Source organism: Cynocephalus volans, chromosome 1 (genome assembly GCF_027409185.1).
Source record: "Cynocephalus volans isolate mCynVol1 chromosome 1, mCynVol1.pri, whole genome shotgun sequence".
Taxonomy (NCBI): Eukaryota; Metazoa; Chordata; class Mammalia; order Dermoptera; family Cynocephalidae; genus Cynocephalus; species Cynocephalus volans.
This window is the reverse complement of record NC_084460.1, coordinates 162357719-162377496: the sequence shown is the minus strand read 5'-3', so window position 1 is coordinate 162377496 and position 19778 is coordinate 162357719. Positions and strand designations below refer to the sequence as shown.

General features: G+C 36.1%; 1 protein-coding gene across 2 annotated transcripts in view; it reads left to right on the top strand.

Annotated features, from left to right (window-relative positions):
* The window catches only part of SAMSN1 (SAM domain, SH3 domain and nuclear localization signals 1), a 139391-nt gene extending 120451 nt beyond the window's left edge, over positions 1–18940 (top strand). For both annotated transcript variants that reach the window (XM_063075979.1, XM_063075989.1), the window contains 4 exons: positions 715–866; positions 3908–4114; positions 6022–6172; positions 18738–18940. In XM_063075979.1, coding sequence (XP_062932049.1) covers positions 715–866; positions 3908–4114; positions 6022–6172; positions 18738–18940 — 713 coding nt within the window. The remainder of the gene's footprint in view (positions 1–714; positions 867–3907; positions 4115–6021; positions 6173–18737) is intronic.
* Positions 18941–19778: the final 838 nt, after the last annotated feature.

The window sequence follows — 19778 nt, the reverse complement described above, 5'->3', positions numbered from 1 at the left end:
GCAAAATGGAATCTCTCTCTCTCTCTCTCTCTCCGTCTCTCTCTCTCTCTCTCTCTTTTTTTTTTTTTTTGCCTGACATTCAAGATCAAAAACAGGGATTTGGAGTAATTTTAGAAGCCTAGTTGAGAATAGTTGAGAACCACGTGGGGTCCAGACATTTGGACACACTTCCTCCTTCCCTCACACTCACACAACAAGAAAAACTTCCCCTTTCATGCACAGAGATGTTGCCTCAAAATGGACTTTGGTACAAAATGGGAACTCTGGGGGAGAATTTTTGCTATATTTGAGATAAGTTGTAGGGAACCTTGTAATCTCATCTTTGGCCGTGTGTGATCAATAGCACACAAAGATCAAACTATTGTTACGGGTGTCTGGCTTTCTCAGGGGTTAAACCTATACCTTCCTCCTCTTTAGTAAGTGTCCAATGTTTAATACAGTGTGTAATGGATCATATCACAGAGACTGAAATGAGAGAGTATATGGGTTAGTAGTTGAGGGGAGAGTGGCCAGATTGGCAGGAGAAAGGTCAGAAATGGCTCAGAGGACCTAGCTCACTGGCGGAGAGTGACTGCGAGGCAGAAATCAGGTTGGGTCAATTAGAGTCCTCTCATGAGGCTGGCATCAAATGCTTTAGCATGATCAATGCTTGGTTGTGATGGTTCAGAATGTTACAAGGCTTCCATGAGAACTGTTAACTTCTGTTTTCATCAGGTGGAATAACAAGCTGTTCAGATGGTACAAGTAACCGGGACAGCTTTCGACTGGATGATGATGTCCCCTACTCAGGACCATTCTGTGGCCGTGCTAGAGTGCATACTGATTTTACACCAAGTCCCTATGACACTGACTCCCTCAAAATCAAGGTGTGTGAACATCCTTTCTGCCTTCTGAATGTTTGTCAAATGCTGGCTGTATGACCTGTTTCAGGAAGTACAAATAGTGGGAAGGGGGTTGTGAGTGTGTTCTTCCCAGCAGTAGAATTGGGGACTGGTGCACCATGGCAAGAATTTAAACTAAACATGTAAGGCGGGGTAGGGTGGTCAGTCTGTTCAGGCTGTTAGCATAAGTTTCTGTTATATGGATAGCACAGATTCAGGGTTTATCAGGGAGGAAGGAATTACCTACATTTTCTCTGAAAACCGAAAGCCTCACACATAGCTGGAGGTGCCCAGCTCAGCCGGATACTTGCAGAAGTAAAACTAATGAAACCAAGAAGAAGAAGAAGATGAAACTATCAGGCAAGAGCCCAGCAGAGCAAAGACTTTGGGAACCAGACTTGGCCAGGCAACTTCAGTACTTTTTAAGTTGGTTGCCATGAATAACCGGAGATCTTTCTCCCAGTGGTATTCCCCCCTGAATTCCTTCTTCTTACTCTTATCCTCTGTATTCATTTTCTATTGCCATGTAGCAAATTACCCCCAACTCAGATGCTTCAAACAAGATAAATGTATTATTAACTCATTGTTTTGATAGGTCATGAGTGTGGGCATAGCTCAACTGAGTTCTCTGCTTAAAGTCTCACCTGGCTGAAATCAAGGTGTCAGCCAGGCTGTGATCTCACCTGAGGCTCCAGGTCCTCTTTCAAGTTCACTGGCTGTTGGCAGAATTTGGTTTCCTGTGGTTGTAGGACTGAGGCCCCTGTTTCCTTGCTGGATATCAATCGGAGGCCATTCTCAGCCCCCAGATTCCACCAGTCATGGCCCTGTCTATACCCTGGCAGTTTTGCTCCTTCAAGACCAACAGGAAAAAAGTTCCCTCATGTTTCAGTATCTTTCTTTTTAAAGAATCCCACCTGATTAAGTCAGACCCACCTATATAATCTCCCTTTTAATTAACTCAAAATCAACTGATTTGGTATATTAATTATATCAGCAAAGTCCTTTGTCATATAAGGGAACATAATCATGAGTGTAAAATCCATCATTTTCACAGTCCTGCTCACACTCAAGGGGAGGAGCTGGTTACAACAGCACAAGTAGAAGGCGGCTTTGTGATAACACTTTATAGATGTTATGATAATACTTTATAGATGTTATGGGATTTTTTTTTAGTATCACAAAATGTTATAGCTAAAAGAGCTTAAATTATGCTATCAAATCAAAGCAGGAAAATGAGAAAAACATTGTTCCCCACAATTAGCTCCTTAGTCCTTTATATGAAATGATTTGAAGTCTAAGTTCAAGTTGTGGGGAAAAGAGGCTTGTAGCCTATTAACCATTGTTGGAGGAGGGCAGTAGAAAGGAATAAACATAACACATTTTGACTTTAGGGCAGCTTTTCAACTTTCCTACAATACAATGCCAGTGCACCACCAGTGGTGCTGTCTATGGTGATTTTTGTGGAGCTCTTATAGGACACAATTAAAATCCCTCAGTTAACCAGTGAGGATTGAAATGCTATTGTTTCCATTAAGGGTCTTATCCAAAATTAAATTGAGTCTTTGCTTGGTGACATGTAGGCTTTCCTGAAATGTGCAAGTTTACAAGTTTAAGGGATACAAATTACAAGTTTAAAAATTTAAAAACAATAGGAAGGATGCACTAAAGGGCTGCCATGTCCAGAAACTTCCTAGAGCTTCTGAGCAGTATCCCAGTCTGCTTAGCTGATGCCATCTGACTGAGAATTTGATTCTCTATAGTCAAAGGCAGAAAGACTTAGACTAACAGCTCACAGGGCTAAACAGGCAGATGATCACAAGTCAGAAAGGCTATATCTTTCAATTACACTGAATTCTACCATTACAAATAAAATTTGTATTTTAGATGGAAGAACACATATTCACAAGACAGTAGAAAAATATTTTTACTAGCAGAATTAATGCTTTGTTTGTTTGAGGGTAGACCCTTAAAAGAGGCAAAAATATAGAAATTTGTAACGTTCTCCCTGGGAAAGAAAGTTGTAAGCCTCAAAGAAATAATTATGACTCTAAAATGTAAGCACTGAATTTGAATAGGCATCAATTTTCTTTACAAAGAAATACCCCCATGGGGTTTTCCACTCTTTCCAATTACTGGCAGCCTGTAGCCAATTATGTTCTTAGATGTAAATGAAGAAAATGACCAATTGGTGATCCATCTCAAGTGCTTCATTCATACTTCAATCAAAACTTTGTTGTGAGGCTCAATCTAAACATTTTCTCTTCTTAAAAAGAGGGGTAGCATTAGTACCTTCATAAAAATTAAGTAGCATAATTTATCCTTAGTGCACACATACTTTTGTTATATGTTTGGCGAGTTTTGCACAATTTCATTATTTTAGATGGATGAACTACTTTAGATAGGTTTATTTTATACTGTAGATTAATTTTTAGATAAACTAGAAGCACAGACAGAGTCATAGACTTTTCTTTCTTTTCTTCTTCCGCAGTTAGGGAGCCCCTCCAGGAATGATGGCTTGAGGTTTGCTACATATACATTGCTTTCACAGTATGAATGAAAATAGCATAATTTTTTTTAGTTCAGACAACTTGGACTGAGTTCTAGTCCTGCCATTAACTTCCTGAAAGTTCTTGGGAAGTCATTTAATATACCTGCTACTTTTTCTGTAATATTTAAAATAATGAGATACTTCGCATATGTATCTAAGTAATGTGCTGTGAGCATAAAAGGACTTAGTGTATGCAGAAGTGTTTTGTAAATTATATTGTTGCTCCACAAACTTATGATTGCATCTTCAAATGTATATGAGAGCTTTTCTTCAAGCATGTTGAAGTTTTCTTCATTATTACTACTAAATAATTTCCTTGAGATTTGGAAAGAAATGTTGTCTTCAATTTATTTCCATTATCTCCCTGCTCCTTTTGCATAATGTTCTCATTATTCTATTTTCCTATGATTCCATTCTTTCTGCCAATTTTCATAGCACCATAGTTCCCTTAAATCTGATTTGTATTCTTTGCCCTTAGAAAGGAGACATCATAGACATTATCTGCAAAACACCAATGGGGATGTGGACAGGAATGCTGAACAATAAGGTGGGAAACTTCAAATTTATTTATGTGGATGTCATCTCAGAAGAGGAAGCAGCCCCCAGGAAAATAAAGGCACACCGAAGAAGTAAAAGGGAAAAACCCAAGACTCTGCAGGAGTTCTTAGAGAGGATTCGCCTTCAGGTTAGCAAACCCATGGCTTGTTTGGTTTTGGTGACATATGGATAATTGAATAACTGAGGAAAGTGGATCAGTGTTTGTATAGCATATTTAAAAATTCAAGACTTACAGCAAAGGAAAATCTGTTTTCCTAGAACAGCCCTTATTTCTCCTTTATTACTTTTATTATGCAGGGACAGGTCTTGATATAATATCCCTTGGACTAAACCCTAATGGTACTTAGCAGTGACAGTAGAGATTAATGTTGAGAAAGTGCAGTGAAAAATGAAAAATACCAAGGAGAATAAAAGGCCCAGAGAAAATGTCTAAATGTCTAAATGAAAATGACAGAGTATGAAGAATAAAGGAAAACTCCACAGAAATGAAGGGAAAAATGAAAAGAAAATTGGATTTTCAATAGAGCAGAGATCAAAATCAAGTTGAGAGAAGATAACTCAATATAATCATTTTAAAAGTAATTTGTTAGAAAACAGTGATCATTAAGCTCCACAATGACTGTGTTAAGGAAACTGTGTGGTCTATATTTATAATCCAATTATTTTCTTATAATATTAGCAAAATTTTTATGAAATATCTACCTTGTTAAATGGCGTGTACATACAATATACTAGTCTCACTCAATTTACAGTTTTGCAATCCATTGCCAAAACTAACTCAGCAGTACTTTGATAGTTTTCAAAATTCATCAATGCAATAGCCAATTAAACTTTCCTTAATTGCTTTTTCTAGAATTATCTAGCTACATTCCTATCTCTAGACACACTATCAAGCCTTTCTATATTACTCTTTGGAGGAAGTACATGTTTAAATCCTGCTTCTATTACTTGTTTTTTCTGTGACCTGTGAGAAAACCAAGGTCTAAGAGAGGGAAATGACTTACCCAAGAAGCCAGAGTTAGATGGTTGTGTCAGAATGGGAATTTTGGGGTTCTCTGTTCTCATTCAGTGTTTTCTAGAACACACTATTTCTTAAAAAAATTGTCATTCCTCCTTTCTTCTCTTTTTTTTTTCGTTAAAAAAAAAAGGCTCTTGATAAGTTCTTCTTGGTTACTTAAAACATTTAGACTTCCTCTTATTCAGTATTAGCAACTAAAGTAAGGAAATTGAAATTGTGATTAAGTAGAAAGGGAGGAATGTTTTAAGAAGTTGAAAAAGCATTCAACTTTACATTTGTATTATGTTAGAGAGAACAGAGGTATTATAATAACATACAAAGTATGAAATCAGAAGCCTTTGAATTTTAAACTAACATACATTCATGCAAATAATGGACAAAATATACATGCTGAGAAAAAGAAACAATACTTTTCTGAACTAGAGTGCTTTTATGCTTAATAAAGTCTTTTAACTAAATAGAAAGTCTGGGATTTCTTAGGTTTATATGACGCTTTCGAACAAAAGGCTAAACCCACTTTTTAATATAGAATTGTGTCTGTTTCAAATTCATTTTTTAACCTACCCAAAGAAGTCAATGAGATGCTGTTTTGCAATCAAGCAAACAAGAAGACGTAATTCAGAAATATTACTATAATATACTCTGTTAGAGGCATTTTATTGATAGTCTTAAGGAAATGCTAATTATCAGTTTAGCTGGTTGAGAAGTGGAAAAAATGCCAAATGGGATGAATGATCCAACTATTTAATTGATCCATGATTTAGCATTGTATAGCTTAAGGTAATTCTTTTTATTTGTCCTTCCAGAAGGTGAGAACTCTATAGCATAATCTTTTAAGTGCCTTAGAGCTTACATGAAGAAAACTAATATAAGTAAAATATAGTTAAGCAAATGTTATATTGGCACCTTTGGTTTCCATATGCATTTCTACACTTTCCTTAAATCTGAAGAAAACTAAAAATAAAATATTTGAACTTGACTAGCTTTTATTATATGTATTTTTTCCTCCCTCACAGGAATATACCTCAACACTTTTGCTCAATGGTTATGAGACCCTAGAAGATTTAAAGGATATAAAAGAAAGTCATCTCATTGAATTAAACATTGAAAACCCAGAAGACAGGATGAGGTTACTATCAGCTGCTGAAAATCTCCTTGATGAAGATAGTAAGTGTACACGTCTACCCTCTCCCTGGCCGATAATCACAGTTTAATGCAAATAGTGAAATCATTAGAAACAAAGCCCTGGTTTTATTGACTGAGAATCATATAAAGTATTCTTTCCCATAAAGTAAGTATTTTCATATAAATTTGGAAACAACAACTATGGTCAAATCTATAATTGGAAAGAGAAACTTTTTTGCCTTATTGAACTCAGGAAATAAAAGGCATTTTCTTGGTACCTCATTTTGGTTCTGCAGAGCTATTAATTTACACGCAAGTGGATGCCTGCATTCCCAAAGACTGAGGGAGTTAGAGACAGACATTTAGTGACAGCATGCGCCATTAGTGAAAAATGTCACACATGGCTTCTGTAGAACAACACAAAGCATGGCTCCAAGCTAATGAGCCTCTGCACCACATAGAAAAATTCATTTCATTACCATATAGTCACATCTTGTACTTGTTTATAGTACTCTTTCAAAATGTTATAAAAGCTTGCAAAAATATTCAGCACTCACTTTTATTATCTGAGATGGTTTTGTATTTGTAAGGATAAACTGAAGATGGAATAATACAGGCAGATGCACTTGTGGCAGAATACTAGTTATACCGACCGGGTTTGGAAAGATAGGATAGCTTTTGTTTTTCCCATTACCTATCCAGAACACGCTTTCTACTAACTCTGGTCAGGCTCACAAACCCTGAGCTCGGGGCGTGCCAAATTTTGCCACCAGGAGTGTTTTGTGAAGAAAAGAAAGGAGTGGGGGTGGGGGGCTCTAATTTTCTCTCTCACTTATTGAGTATGTGCTCTGAGCAAAACTTTGGGCCAAAGGCTTCACATTTATTACCTTCTTTAGTGTTCCCCACAGCTCTGTGAGTTAGGTAGTACTGTCACCATTTATGAGAAATGGAGATAAGTAACTCGTCTCAGCTCACACACTTAGTGAATTGTAGCACTGGAATTCCAACCCCAGTGTTTGTGAAGCTGTGCTGTACCTTCTAATACTATGAGTACAGAGGAAAGCTGGATTTAAGACCCAGGCCCTGTGACTGTCCCTTTGTGGAGTATCCTATACCATCTCTCATAAGACCCGCAAAATTGGACCAGGGCAAATGTTTGCTGTACACTGGCTTTTTATCCAGTAGGAATTAACTGACTTTTAAAGAAAACGTTGATTACTTTGTTCTTATTTGCCATCATGTGTTTGCTTCATCCTTTTCCAAGAACTTTCAGATGCGTGACTAACATGACGCCAGCAGAACTGATTTCATCATTAGGCCTAGGTTTTCATATGCTTTCTTTGAAGTTGTGGGGGCTGGGAGATGAAAAAGACAGGGAGATGGGGTCACAGAGTCAGACAAAGGCCAGCCTTAAGAAGGTAGCCAATTTACTCAACAGTATAAGCCCAAACAAAATTGATGAGTGTAAACTGATGTAGTGATATCTTCCAGGTAAATGAGGCAACTTTGTCCACTTCTTGTCTTTTCAGGACATGGTGTCTCACTAAATAAGGTTTGGCTAAGAAATAGATTCTGTAGATTTCCTGTATTGATAACATTCAGTGTCATTGCCAGTACTCTCCAAAATACTTTGACCATGAAGTACATGGAGAGAGAAGCCTATTTTTTGAAAACATGTAAATAATTGCTTTTCTTCTACAATACTACAAGGGTAGGTATTTTGCCCAATTTCCAGATGAGGAAATAATTCAAAAAATTTCAAAGAGATCAAACAGCTAGATTAAGTAGCAGAGCTGGGGTTTTAATCAAAGGCAGTCTAGCATAAAACTTTAAGTTCTGTCTTTTATATGTGCAAACTGGTCAACATGAGTGATGAATGTATGAAAATTTAAATTTTCGGCTACTTCACCAAGTTTCTTTAAGGCTTCAGTTCAGTTTACCATCTCAGAAAGTGGAAGTTAATATGTAAGTGAGAACTGAAACCTGGCAGCAGCATGACTCCCTGAGAGGGGTGACTACAGAAGCTGCCTCACAACAGGGTTGGTGAATAGAAGGGGCCAGGAACTCTGTGAGCCACGCTGTCAGTGATAAAATAGTGCTCTGCAGTGACCCACAGAAGGAACATAGGTCCAGTGCCAAAGGCTTGTGCCCGCGTAATTTCTTCATTCCACCTCCCTGATCCCCTGTCTACTTGCTATGCTAACAAAAGAATAATGATTTATAGAGTACTCAATACAATAGCTGGGTGTAATTTAAAAAACCACCTGGCCCACATTCTTTCTTTTCAAGATGGGAAAACTAAAACCCCAGTAGCTCAGTGGTTTTCTCAAGCTTGAAAACCTTGAACCCGATCTCCTAAACCTATTAGAAACATGTTCTACTCTATCCCGGTCTCTGAAAACAAAACACAGTATTTCCAAAGCATGAGGTGACTTTCACTGTTTGATATAAAAAAGGTACAAGACCCAGAAATTATTCCCCTATCTAAAACTTTAGAAAATGGTACTTGAAGGTCACTAGAAGTTGATTGCTTAATAATAGCCAGTAATGTACAAATATACACAACCAGAGCCAAATTCTTGGAAATGAAAAATGGAAAAAATGCAGATTCAACCAATGTTTTTTGTCAACACACAATCCTGAGATTTTTTAAAAATTTTAATCTATGCTCTAAAGTAGTATTAGAATATACATGTCAAAAAGATGCATACTGCATGTTAGACTGTTCTGACTGAGGGCTATTTATCTTATATGAAACTGTTTTGCTCAAGAAATAAAGAGGAATGACTTCCATTTGTTGATAAGATAGTGAGTTCTGATGATTTGGCACCATGGTACTGCATGCTTATTTTTATCTATTCTCTACTCTGCGAATCATATCTTCTATAACCATGCTAAGGATTAAATGTGCAACCTTCACATACCTTGAATGATAGAGACCTTGAATATATGGTTATGTAAAATTGAGACATTATTAAAAGTAAATGCATGTTACAGTTATAGGGTAAAAATTTTTTTGAAGAGGATATGCAAATTGGCCACGATTTTACTTATACATTTTATTTTGATCATTGAATAATGTCAGTTTGGGGAAAATCAATAAATTCCTGGTGTAGGATGTCTTTGTTTGTTAGGTTGGGAACTTGGAAAGTTTTGCCTTGATAATCATTCAATATAAAAATTGAGCAAAGTGGGCAACGGATCTTGAGTATAAGAGTTAAAACTTTGAGATAATGTTGAAAAGCCCATAAATCCCATGTGAGCCTTTAAAATATCTTGAGGGACCAAGAGAATGGGGAATGGGACAGGGGAAAAAAACCCAGAAATCTAATATTTACGGCAAGCAATTTTCCTTTTCTCTTAGCTCAAGATAGATATAGCATTGTACCCATTTGACCTTGAAAATATAGACTGGATTAAACCTTTCAAGTCACTGCTTGACAGGAGGTAAAGATGCTTTTCCAACAAGCTGATAGAAGGGCTGGTGAGTGGTGTTAGAGCTGATCATCGGATTACCTCTGGAGGATAATGACTTTGGAGCTCTGCAATCCCAGCAAGACTGGCAGAGATATTCAGAATTTGCTCCCGTGTTGCATTAGAACTCAGCAGAATTAGGTCATTGGCTCCCTCAACTGGGAATCTAGATAAAGTTAGAGGGAGAAGAAAAATTGGGGTGAGACTCAGCTGTTGAAGGAGCAAAAGAGCAGAATCTGTTTATTTTGTGCAGTTAAGGTCTCTCTATTTATCATCTGAATTTAGAATTGGGTTGTTTACTTTGGGAGTAAAAATCCCTAGCAAGTAAAAAAGAGAATATGCACATGTGTTTGTGTGAGTGTTGTTCAATAAACACAACCTTCAAAGCCCCTTTGCCTTACTCAAAAATGCCTTTATCAAATAAGATAGCTAACTGCTGTTTATAGTAAGTATTTTCTCTTCATTATGCACTTGTTCCTCTTTTTCCACATTTCAAAGCACTTTGATGTGTCTAAAAATTGTCTATGAGATTGTGTACCATTGTCCTTGGGAAAATGGGTGACAGAAATATCTAGTTTTCCCTAGACAACAGGGATAAAAAATTAAATTTTAAATTGAAAAAAATGTTTAGTAACAGAATAAGCAAACTTTACAGACTCTGTATACAATGTATTTTAGTTACCTGTAAACTCTGGTTGCAGTGCCAAATGAGAAGGAAAGGGGAAGGGCAGGTTGCGTGCCAGGCCGCTAGCACCAGCTGTGGTCACAGCAGCCCCTCATTGCTCAACCATCTCCAGTTGTGCTTTGCTGCCTGCCTGCCTGCCTGCTCAAATCCAGGCACGGCAAATGGTGGGGCCCAGTTAGGAGCCTGGAACATGAGCTGCCAGCAGGGGATATTTGTAGCTATGCCAACCAGCAGTCCAGCAGTTGGCCTAATAGCGTGCCAGGGTAGCCTGGTGCCTTAGTCCCTGACATGTGTACTTGGGGTTTCTAACCTGCTTGCCATATGATTTGAATCTGGAGTCAAGAAATGTATAGCTTTTAAGAAAAGGTATGCTAATCGTCCGTGTATACAAAATAGAGAAGGCATGCAGGTATTTCACATGCATGCATTTATAAATATGTATTTAATATTTATTTCTAGTCATAGCTGTTTGGCTTTCTGCAATTTAATTTATTCAGATTTCATTTTGCTTTTGTGCCTTCAGATTTCATTTATGATAAATGCCATAATCTCATTAATACAAAAAAAAAAAGAACAATAAAATGAAGTATAAGCATTTTTACTTTTCTACCAGAAAACAATTCTTATATAAAGGGCTCACAGATTTTTCACCTCAGTCACCTAAGGGCCTTGGAGTGCCTGTATGTATAGAGCACTCCTGTACTGTGTATCGTGTTGTGATTGTGTACTAGTCATGGCTTTGTAATGATTACCCTGGCCAAATCTTCTGTTACCATATGCTTTCCCAAAGCCCCTAGTCCTGTGCTTTGCATCCAGTGCAAGGTTAACAAGTGCCTATAGAATGAGTAAATGCTGAATGAGGAGGTGAAGAGATTTGCAAATAATAAGCATAATAAGCAAGACTTTTTTCCTGATTATAAAAATTAAAGTCACCTGCAATCCACCTCACACATGCAAGTTCTTGTAATAGGTGGGTGGGTATTGGGTGTGTGTTGTCAAGATTTATTTTATGTGATTGTGAACCATGCATGCATGTGTATGTGCAAGAGAGTAAACAAGTACTTTTTTGGAGGGCAATAGTGTAAAAACCTATCAAAGTTTAAAATGTGCATACTTTTCTATCCAGAAATTCCAGTTCTAGGAATTTGTCATACTAAATTTAACATACAAATGAATAAAAATACTAGCTAAATATGAGTTTTAGTTAAAAACTAAAAACAATGTGAACTTTAATTAATAATTAATTTGTTAACTAAATTATGATATTCCTAAACAATAAAGTAGTTTGAATGTGTTAAGAGAATGACATAGAGCACTATGTGTACTGACATAAAAAATATGCCCCAAATATGTTAAATAGTAAAAGCAAATAGTAGGTCAGTAATATGCAGGGTAATCCTATTTTTGTCCAAAAATAAGAATTTTAGAAATGATGAAATTAGATTTATTTTTACCATGTCAATGTAGGGGAGGCAAATTTTACCTCTACCCTCTTAGGATTTTTTTCATGGCTGGGCCTGAGAATTAAATTGATCCAAGACAGGAGAAAAGCATACACATTTGTTTGATGCAAGTTTTACATGGTAAAAGAGTCTTCATTAGGAAATGAAGACCCAAAAACTCAGTTAGGATTGAACACTTACATACTGAATTAGACAAATGATAGTAAATTGTAAAAATGGGACAAGTCACAGGGGCTTGAGACAGGGCATTTAATTGTGTTGGAGAAGTGGCTAGGAAGATAGGGGTTAGTCTCACATGGTTTGCTTGTATAGATTTCCTCGGGTCTCAACATACCCTCCTTGATGATAAGAATGCTGCTTTCCTTCTGGTATGGGGAGGACATTTTTTTACATGGGAATTTCCTCTGCTTTTAAGAAACAGAAGGAAGATCAGAGTGATTTTCTTGCACTTGCTGTTTTTTAAGTGCCTTGAACTCCAAATAGTCAATATGCCAGAGTGGCATATTTGGGGACAGCATTTTCTTAACTTCTTCATCAAGTAAACAGGATTAATTAACCTATAAGAAATATAACATTTGGATAACTGGATTGAAAAAATGTGGTATATATACACAATGGAATACTACTCTGTCATAAAAAATAACAAAATTCTTCCTTTCACAGCAACATGGATGAACTTAGAGAAAATTATGCAAAGTGAAATAAGCTTGGCACAGAAAGAGAAATACCACATGTCCTCACTCATAAGTGGGAGCTAAAAAATAAACAAATTAAAAAAGAAAGAAAGAAAGATACAGCAATCACAACAGTTCATTGAACTTTCAAAAGAAATAAAAAGAACTGAGGCCAACGGTAGTGGGGAAGGGAGAGGGGGGTCAGTGAGAAATTGGTAAAGTGGGTCACAAAAAATTATTACCATGTGTAAGGCTGGATATAAAATTATCCTGATATGAGCATCACATATTGCACACAGGTATTAATATTCAATGTTGTACCCCACAGATATGTATGATCAATAATGTTTCAATTAAAAAAAAGAAAAAGAATAATGCAAAAAATATATAATTGATTTCACAAGGCCCTTAATTAAATATTTTGTGATAGTTTTCAATCTTTTTTGATCATTATCAAAATAGTCCAATATGACAACAACTCAACTGAGGATAAATATTTCCTGGGACCAAAGCCTTCCATGGGTGTGTTAGGATGGGTAGAATAGCAGCCTAATGGTGGTGTCCATGTTGGTAGTGAGTTACCGTCATCTTGAGTGAGTATGCCTCTGTCCCTACTGAAGTATCCAGCACAGTGGAAGAGGGGGTTGCCATAGATGTTAAGTAAAAAGATTTACTCCCTGGTACACATTTCATTAGAGGTTAGATTATGATGATGCTAGGCTGAAAAGAAAGATGTTCAAGAAGAGGGGGAGTCATTTCAACTCCATATTCTCTCCTGGCCTCAAGGGAACAACAGCAACTGGTTGTTTTTGCAAGAATGAATTCTGTTTTTCATTTGTTGTTGTTTTCCAAAAGGTGGGTTAGTATTCAAGTGAAATGAACACCAAATAAAATTGTTTTAGTCTGTTTTGTATTGCTATAACAGAATTACCTGAGACTGGGTAATTTATAAAGAAGAGAGGTTTATTTGGCTTACAATTCTGGGGCTACATCTGGCACGGGCCTCAGGTTGCTTCTACTCATGGTAGAAAAGCAGCAGGCAGCTGGTGGGTACAAGCAAGAATGGAAGCAAGAGAGAGAGAGGGAGGTGCCAGGGTCCTATAAACAACCAGCTCTGGTGGGAACTAATAGAGCGAGAAATCACTCATTACTCCCCCGCCCCAGGGAGAACATTAATCCATTCATGAGGGATCTGCCCCCATGACTCAATCAGTTTCCAACACTGCCACATTGGAGATCAAATTTCCACATGAGTTTTGGAGGTGACAACACATCCAAACGCCATCAAAAATGTTCACTATAAAATAACTTAAAGATGTGTTTAGGATGAAATCAGAAATAACACAGTCATGCCATGTTGTCCACTAAATTTTTCTCAGTGGAAAACACTACCTCTGGACAAATCAGTATAGTCATAATTGTCTGGAGAATGGCTGGGTTTTCATTTGAGTGACTTAAATGGGGCTAAAACATGAGGTTGGTTTTGAGCAATCCTAGGATGAGTATCCCTGGTTTCGCCTCTTCAGAGATGGCACCAGGACAGAGAAAAAGAGCAGGACAGTTCAGAGTTAAGAGGCATTTTCATTTAAATTTCAACGCAATTCCTTTTTTGATCTTTTTTAGTTCTTATTTTTTTCAATCTAAACATCATTTTGTTTATTAAAAATTTTTCACTGAGCACTTTGGTAAAAGCATTTCTCTATGCCCTCAAGGTTACATTATTTTATAGCACTTGACCTGAAGAAATAGAGGCTTCAGACCTAAGGCAAACAAGACAGTAATGTCAAAATCTGGAAAATTTGGTTAACGATTCCTGGGAAAGTCAAGCAAAAATTAGTAGCTTTTTTTTTTTTTTTTAATCCTTAACTTTCTGCTATGTGAAAATTGGCCAGATTTCTCTCCTTAGAGTACGAGAACTCTTTCCCAGAATAAGGATCTAGTTTTATTTCCTTAAAGCTTTCTTCAATTTTAGTATAATTGAGATTGCCTATATTTAATTGTCACAACTCCAATATAATTATTTCATGAATAATAATTTTATGAATAATTATATTTGCTGTCTTCTGTTTTAATCACCATGCCACTTTTTTTCAACATTGATGACTATCTAAAAATGCTGATCCATGGGCTTAATACAATTTGGCAACCATTTTGATAGGAAACAAAATATTTTAATATTCAAATTAGTTCTCCATGATAAAATGTTTTCTAAATAATTTTTTGTTAACATGATTATTTTATTTTCATTACATAGAGTACAGAACTATACTGCTTTCTGGAGTTCCTATTACACCTGTGGTTAGCTGGCAGCAATAAGAGAAACCCTTTTCAAATTATTTAATAATTCTTCTATATACCAGATTTTAAAATGAATATACTTTGCAAACCATTTGGAGCTTTATTGAAAGATTTTGCCATCTTAATTTTTCCATTTAAAAAAACATTACAGATGATCTAAGAAATATAGGAGAAATCTAAAATTTCAACACTTTCTATTTGTGAATTACATGCATATGTGTATATGTTTTATATAATTTTGATAATAGAATACATAAATTATGTATACTTTTAAAGTTGGCATAGTACCAGAAACATGTTGGTACAAAAAGATGCACTCAGATATCCTTTGGGAAATCTGTAATTTTGTAGGCAAACTGTTTCTTATTCTAATGTGTTACTTTCCTGGTTAGCTCAAATGATTGGACCATGGGACAAAACTAATGAAGGTTATGGTTTCAATTTCTGGGTAGGCCAGTTAGCTTTACTCTTTCAGGGCCACATGAAGGGACTAAATGACTTAGAAATAAAATGTGGGCGCATTAGTATGAATTCATCCTCTCTGCAGGAAAACACCCAGAGCACAAGATCTAAGTTTGTGCCAATCCCTGTCATTAGTGTCAAGATGAAAAGAAATGAGAAAAATCTTGACCCTCCAAATACAAAAATTAAATGCTATATAGCTTTCATCTCCATAGTACAACATAATGACCTGCCTTTTCTTTTTATAGTTACAGTTGAGGGGCTCCAGCTGATCACCTGCCTGAAATTATTGCAAGCCTGGTGGGAAACATTTGAGGAGGCATAGTCATGTTTTCATTTCACTAGGAAATCATTTAGCAAATTCCTGCTGCTCTGTAAATTATTGTGCTGCATATCTTTCATACTGAGAAACTATTTCCTTTTTCCATAAAAATTATATATGAAAGGTTTCTACAGTAAATAAACTATGTTTAAAACAAACCAATTTGTAGGATTTAGAGAATGAGATACAGCATTTCTCAGGTGGAAATAAAAACAAATACATTTTATGAATAATATTAAATAGTGTATTCTCTGGTAAAGTCAGTTTTCCATTTATTGTTTACTTTTTACCCTTTAAGATGAATGTATAGAGGCTTCTGAGAATGCAATAACAAGCCAATCACTTATTTTTTGGAAGGAAAAGAGCTAATTTTGGAAATTAGAGTTCTTTAAGCCTAAGCTTCATATCTGGAAGAGAGCCCCACAATTGGTAATCAACCTGTTACAAAGTATTGGGAGCAAACAGTTTATTATGCCAAGTTTTGTCTAGGATATCAATCAGAAGGGAAGTAGCTCAGTTCTTTTAATTTTGTGTTGAAGTAATAGGCCCAAACATAATCACTAGAAATGTGGCTTTATCCCCACAACCATTATGACTGAGAGGGTTACACTCCAAATATGGTGATCACTGCTGATGTGGCAAGATGCATACACACAAGGACTAATTCCTTTGGCCTTTTCCAGAAATACTTAGATAGTGGTACACAGAGCTGGCTCATTTCATTTCAGTGGCAATAAGATTGAAAGGCAGAGAGAAGCAGAAGAGAAAGCAATTCTTCAGAAGATGAGGTCCCATTTCAGTGCTACTTTTTCATAAAAGAAGGGCTTGAAATAAAAGTGAATAGTAAGACTGGTGAATAGTAAGAAAATAGCCCCTCAGAAAAGATTGTTATGATTAACAGACTGAAAATGCTTCATGGTGGCTAAATTTAAAAATAACAATCACCATAGGTGCATATTAAAATTAAGGCTCCTTATACCTAGAACTTCTTGTAATATCACTAGACTTGAATTTGAATCCACAGTTAAATGAAGTTGTGGCAAATGTGAAGAAGATTCGTAAAAGTGGCATAAATTTAGTTTCACGGTTGCAAATCAAAGCTTTGAGGAAAAGGCTAAAAGACTGAGAGCAACTTTTCTCATTTTCTTCCAGTATTTCTCAATCAGTGTTCTTCATGGAAACCACAGAATACAGAAAATGTTTTAAGTGACAATTTGTTCTGTTCTCCCATTGTATCATTCTAGATACCTTAAAGAGAAGTTAATTCATTAGATACAAGGGTGCTGTATTAGTCCACTTCGTGTTGCTATAACAGAATATCTGAGACTGGGTAATGTATAAAGAACAGAGGTTTATTCGGCTTATGATTCTGGGACAGCTGCATCTGGCACGGGCTTCAGGCTGCTTCTACTCACCGCAGGAAGTGGCAGGCAGCCAGCGGTACAAGCAGATCACATGGTGAGAGGAAGCAAGAGAGAGAGGGAAGGGAGGTGCCAGGGTCTTTCAAACAACCAGCTCTCACCAAGAACTAATAGAAGGAGAAGAACTTACTACCCCCATCCCCCAGGGAGAGCATTAATCCATTCAGGACAGATCCGCCCCCACGACTCAAACAGCTTCCAGCACTGCCACATTGCGGATCAGATTTCCACATGAGTTTTGTGGGGGACAACACAGCCAAACTTATATCAGGTGCCTTAGAGCACCAATGTTCAATTCTCATTTGTAATGGAGGTAGATGACAATTGGACACACAGTAGATCATAAACTAATGTTGGCAAATATCTAGAAACTAGAATATGCATTTAAAAAGCAAGAGACAGGGCCGAGCCCGTGGCGCACTTGGTAGAGTGCTGCGCTGGGAGCGCGGCGACGCTCCTGCGGCGGGTTCGGATCCTATATAGGACTGACCGGTGCACTCACTGGCTGAGTGCCGGTCACGAAAAAACGACAAAAAAAAAAAAAAAAAAAAAAAAGCAAGAGACATATAAATAAGATATAGGATAGATTCCCTAAAGATAAATTAATTAGCATTAAAATAGCCTGTTGAAGAAAATTATACAATTTCCTCTTTCCAAGGATTTTGAAGTTTGGATTTACTTTCTTCTCACTGGAATGAAATGACATGCATAGCCTCTGCAGGCACAGTTCTTGTCACAACCTGAAATGTATGTGTTTGGTTCTTCCAACATGAGGCTATTCAGATATCTAAAGTCATGGGAACTCCGTGGTTATAAGGGAAAAGAGGAAGACATGCTAATGCAGAGAAAAGGTGGCAGCCTGAGATCCATTTCTTTTCTGAAGACCTCAGCTCATGATGCAAAGAAGCACCCATCTACTGGTGTCAGGGAAGGCAAAGAAACCTCATATTGACAAAAAGAAAGCTGATGTTAAAGGAATTTTGAGAAAAGTTAACACTAACTATAAGGCTGCTTATAGGCTCTTTAGAAATTTTTTTTTATAGATCTAAGTTAACTTTTTTTTTCTAAAGGACAATGCCTGTTGAATATAGAACTCTGATTTAATATAATAACACAGAATTATTAACCTGAACATAATTGTTATTCAGAACTACAGATAAAGATGTGGAAGACAAACTAAATATTCATAGCGCAGATTCAATGGAAATTTTGGTGTTTTTCTCTCCAAAAGAAACCTGGTTTCTTATGTCTATTTTTTCTAATGAATACAAACATTGGAAAATTCTGGATACTTAAAGTTTTATTAGTTAAATTTCAGGTAATTTGTGTCCTACCATATGTTGTTGCTCATAGTTATCTTTTATTCATTAATCCACATTATCATGATTCTGGAATTGTTCACAAAGATCACTATCGATGTGGATTGTACATTTAAACTATAATTGACTTTTTCTAATGATACTTTAAGAAGTATTTGAGCAAGGCATCAATCTGCTTTCTCTGGCAACTTATTATTAATGTAAAATGAGAGTCCATATTGATCTTCGCTTATACAAGCAGTTCACATGAATTCCATAAAACTGCAAGTGAACAATGAAGGGCAGACTTTGTCTTCTAAGAAAACAGTGGCTTGAATATTTGAATGCAAATATTTATTTTATAAACAAATATATATTTTACTTGCAGACATTTCCATTGTAATGAAGTCAACGTTGTAATGGTTAAAATAGGGTAATGCTTGAAAATGAATGAGTACATGAACAAAATTCTTCTCTTTGCCTAACTTCTGCCCTGTTTTCCATTTACAGCTATTCAAGAGCAAGAAAATGAACCTGTGCCCCTATCCTTCAGCCCAGACATCTCCTTAAATAAGTCACAGTTAGATGACTGCCCGAGGGACTCTGGTTGTTATATCTCATCAGGAAACTCAGATAATGGCAAAGAAGATATGGAGTCTGAAAATCTGCCTGACATGGTACAGAAGATTGCCATCGCAGAACCAAGTGACTGAACACACATTCTTGACTATATATCTATCTACAGATGCATTCCATTTTAACTTTCTTTGAGCTAAAAGATCAAATAGGAGAGGGAGAGAAATATTGTAAATACAACCTAAAGTTAAAATATTTTAATCTGAAATGATTGTACATAAAGTTCGTATCTCTAACATTTCTGATTATTATAAATAAGACATATATTTATTATTTTAAATGCAATATGTTAATATTTCATTTGCCTGTATTAGAAAAAACATAGTGTGAGCTTTTGGTATGTGTGACATATGCTTTATTTAGCTTTATTTTACAAGTACAAAATGATAGAATCTGCAAAAAAAGCAAAAACTGTAACTTTTTCATACCTGCCAGTTTTGAATTTGTGTTATTAGTGAATTAATAGTAACATAGGATGTCTCTGTTGAACTGATCTGTCCATGCAGCATCTATATTCATTTTTATACTTATTGAGAAAGTGTGAGTTAATATTGGAAACATTTTATCTTGAAACACAGTGGACTTTTAATACTTATTTTTTGTTGATTTCTTCACTCTGTTATCTGGTATAAAAGTATAGCTGACAATATATTGTCATTAATTAATATTTTGTTATTAATTAACTTTAATAATTGTGCAGATGTTTTATCTTTAAGTGTAAATATTTCTTTAAGTTTTGGCATACCCTAATGTTAATAATAAAAATAACTATGTGCTTATTTTATTTTCAGACTAGTATAACTTAAGGTATTTTAATATTAGAAATTTAGAGAAAATATCTCCTACCAGACAAGGTCTTACAGTCAGTCCTCACTTTTTTTTTTATAGTTCCCTAATAGATGGTCTCACGTCTGT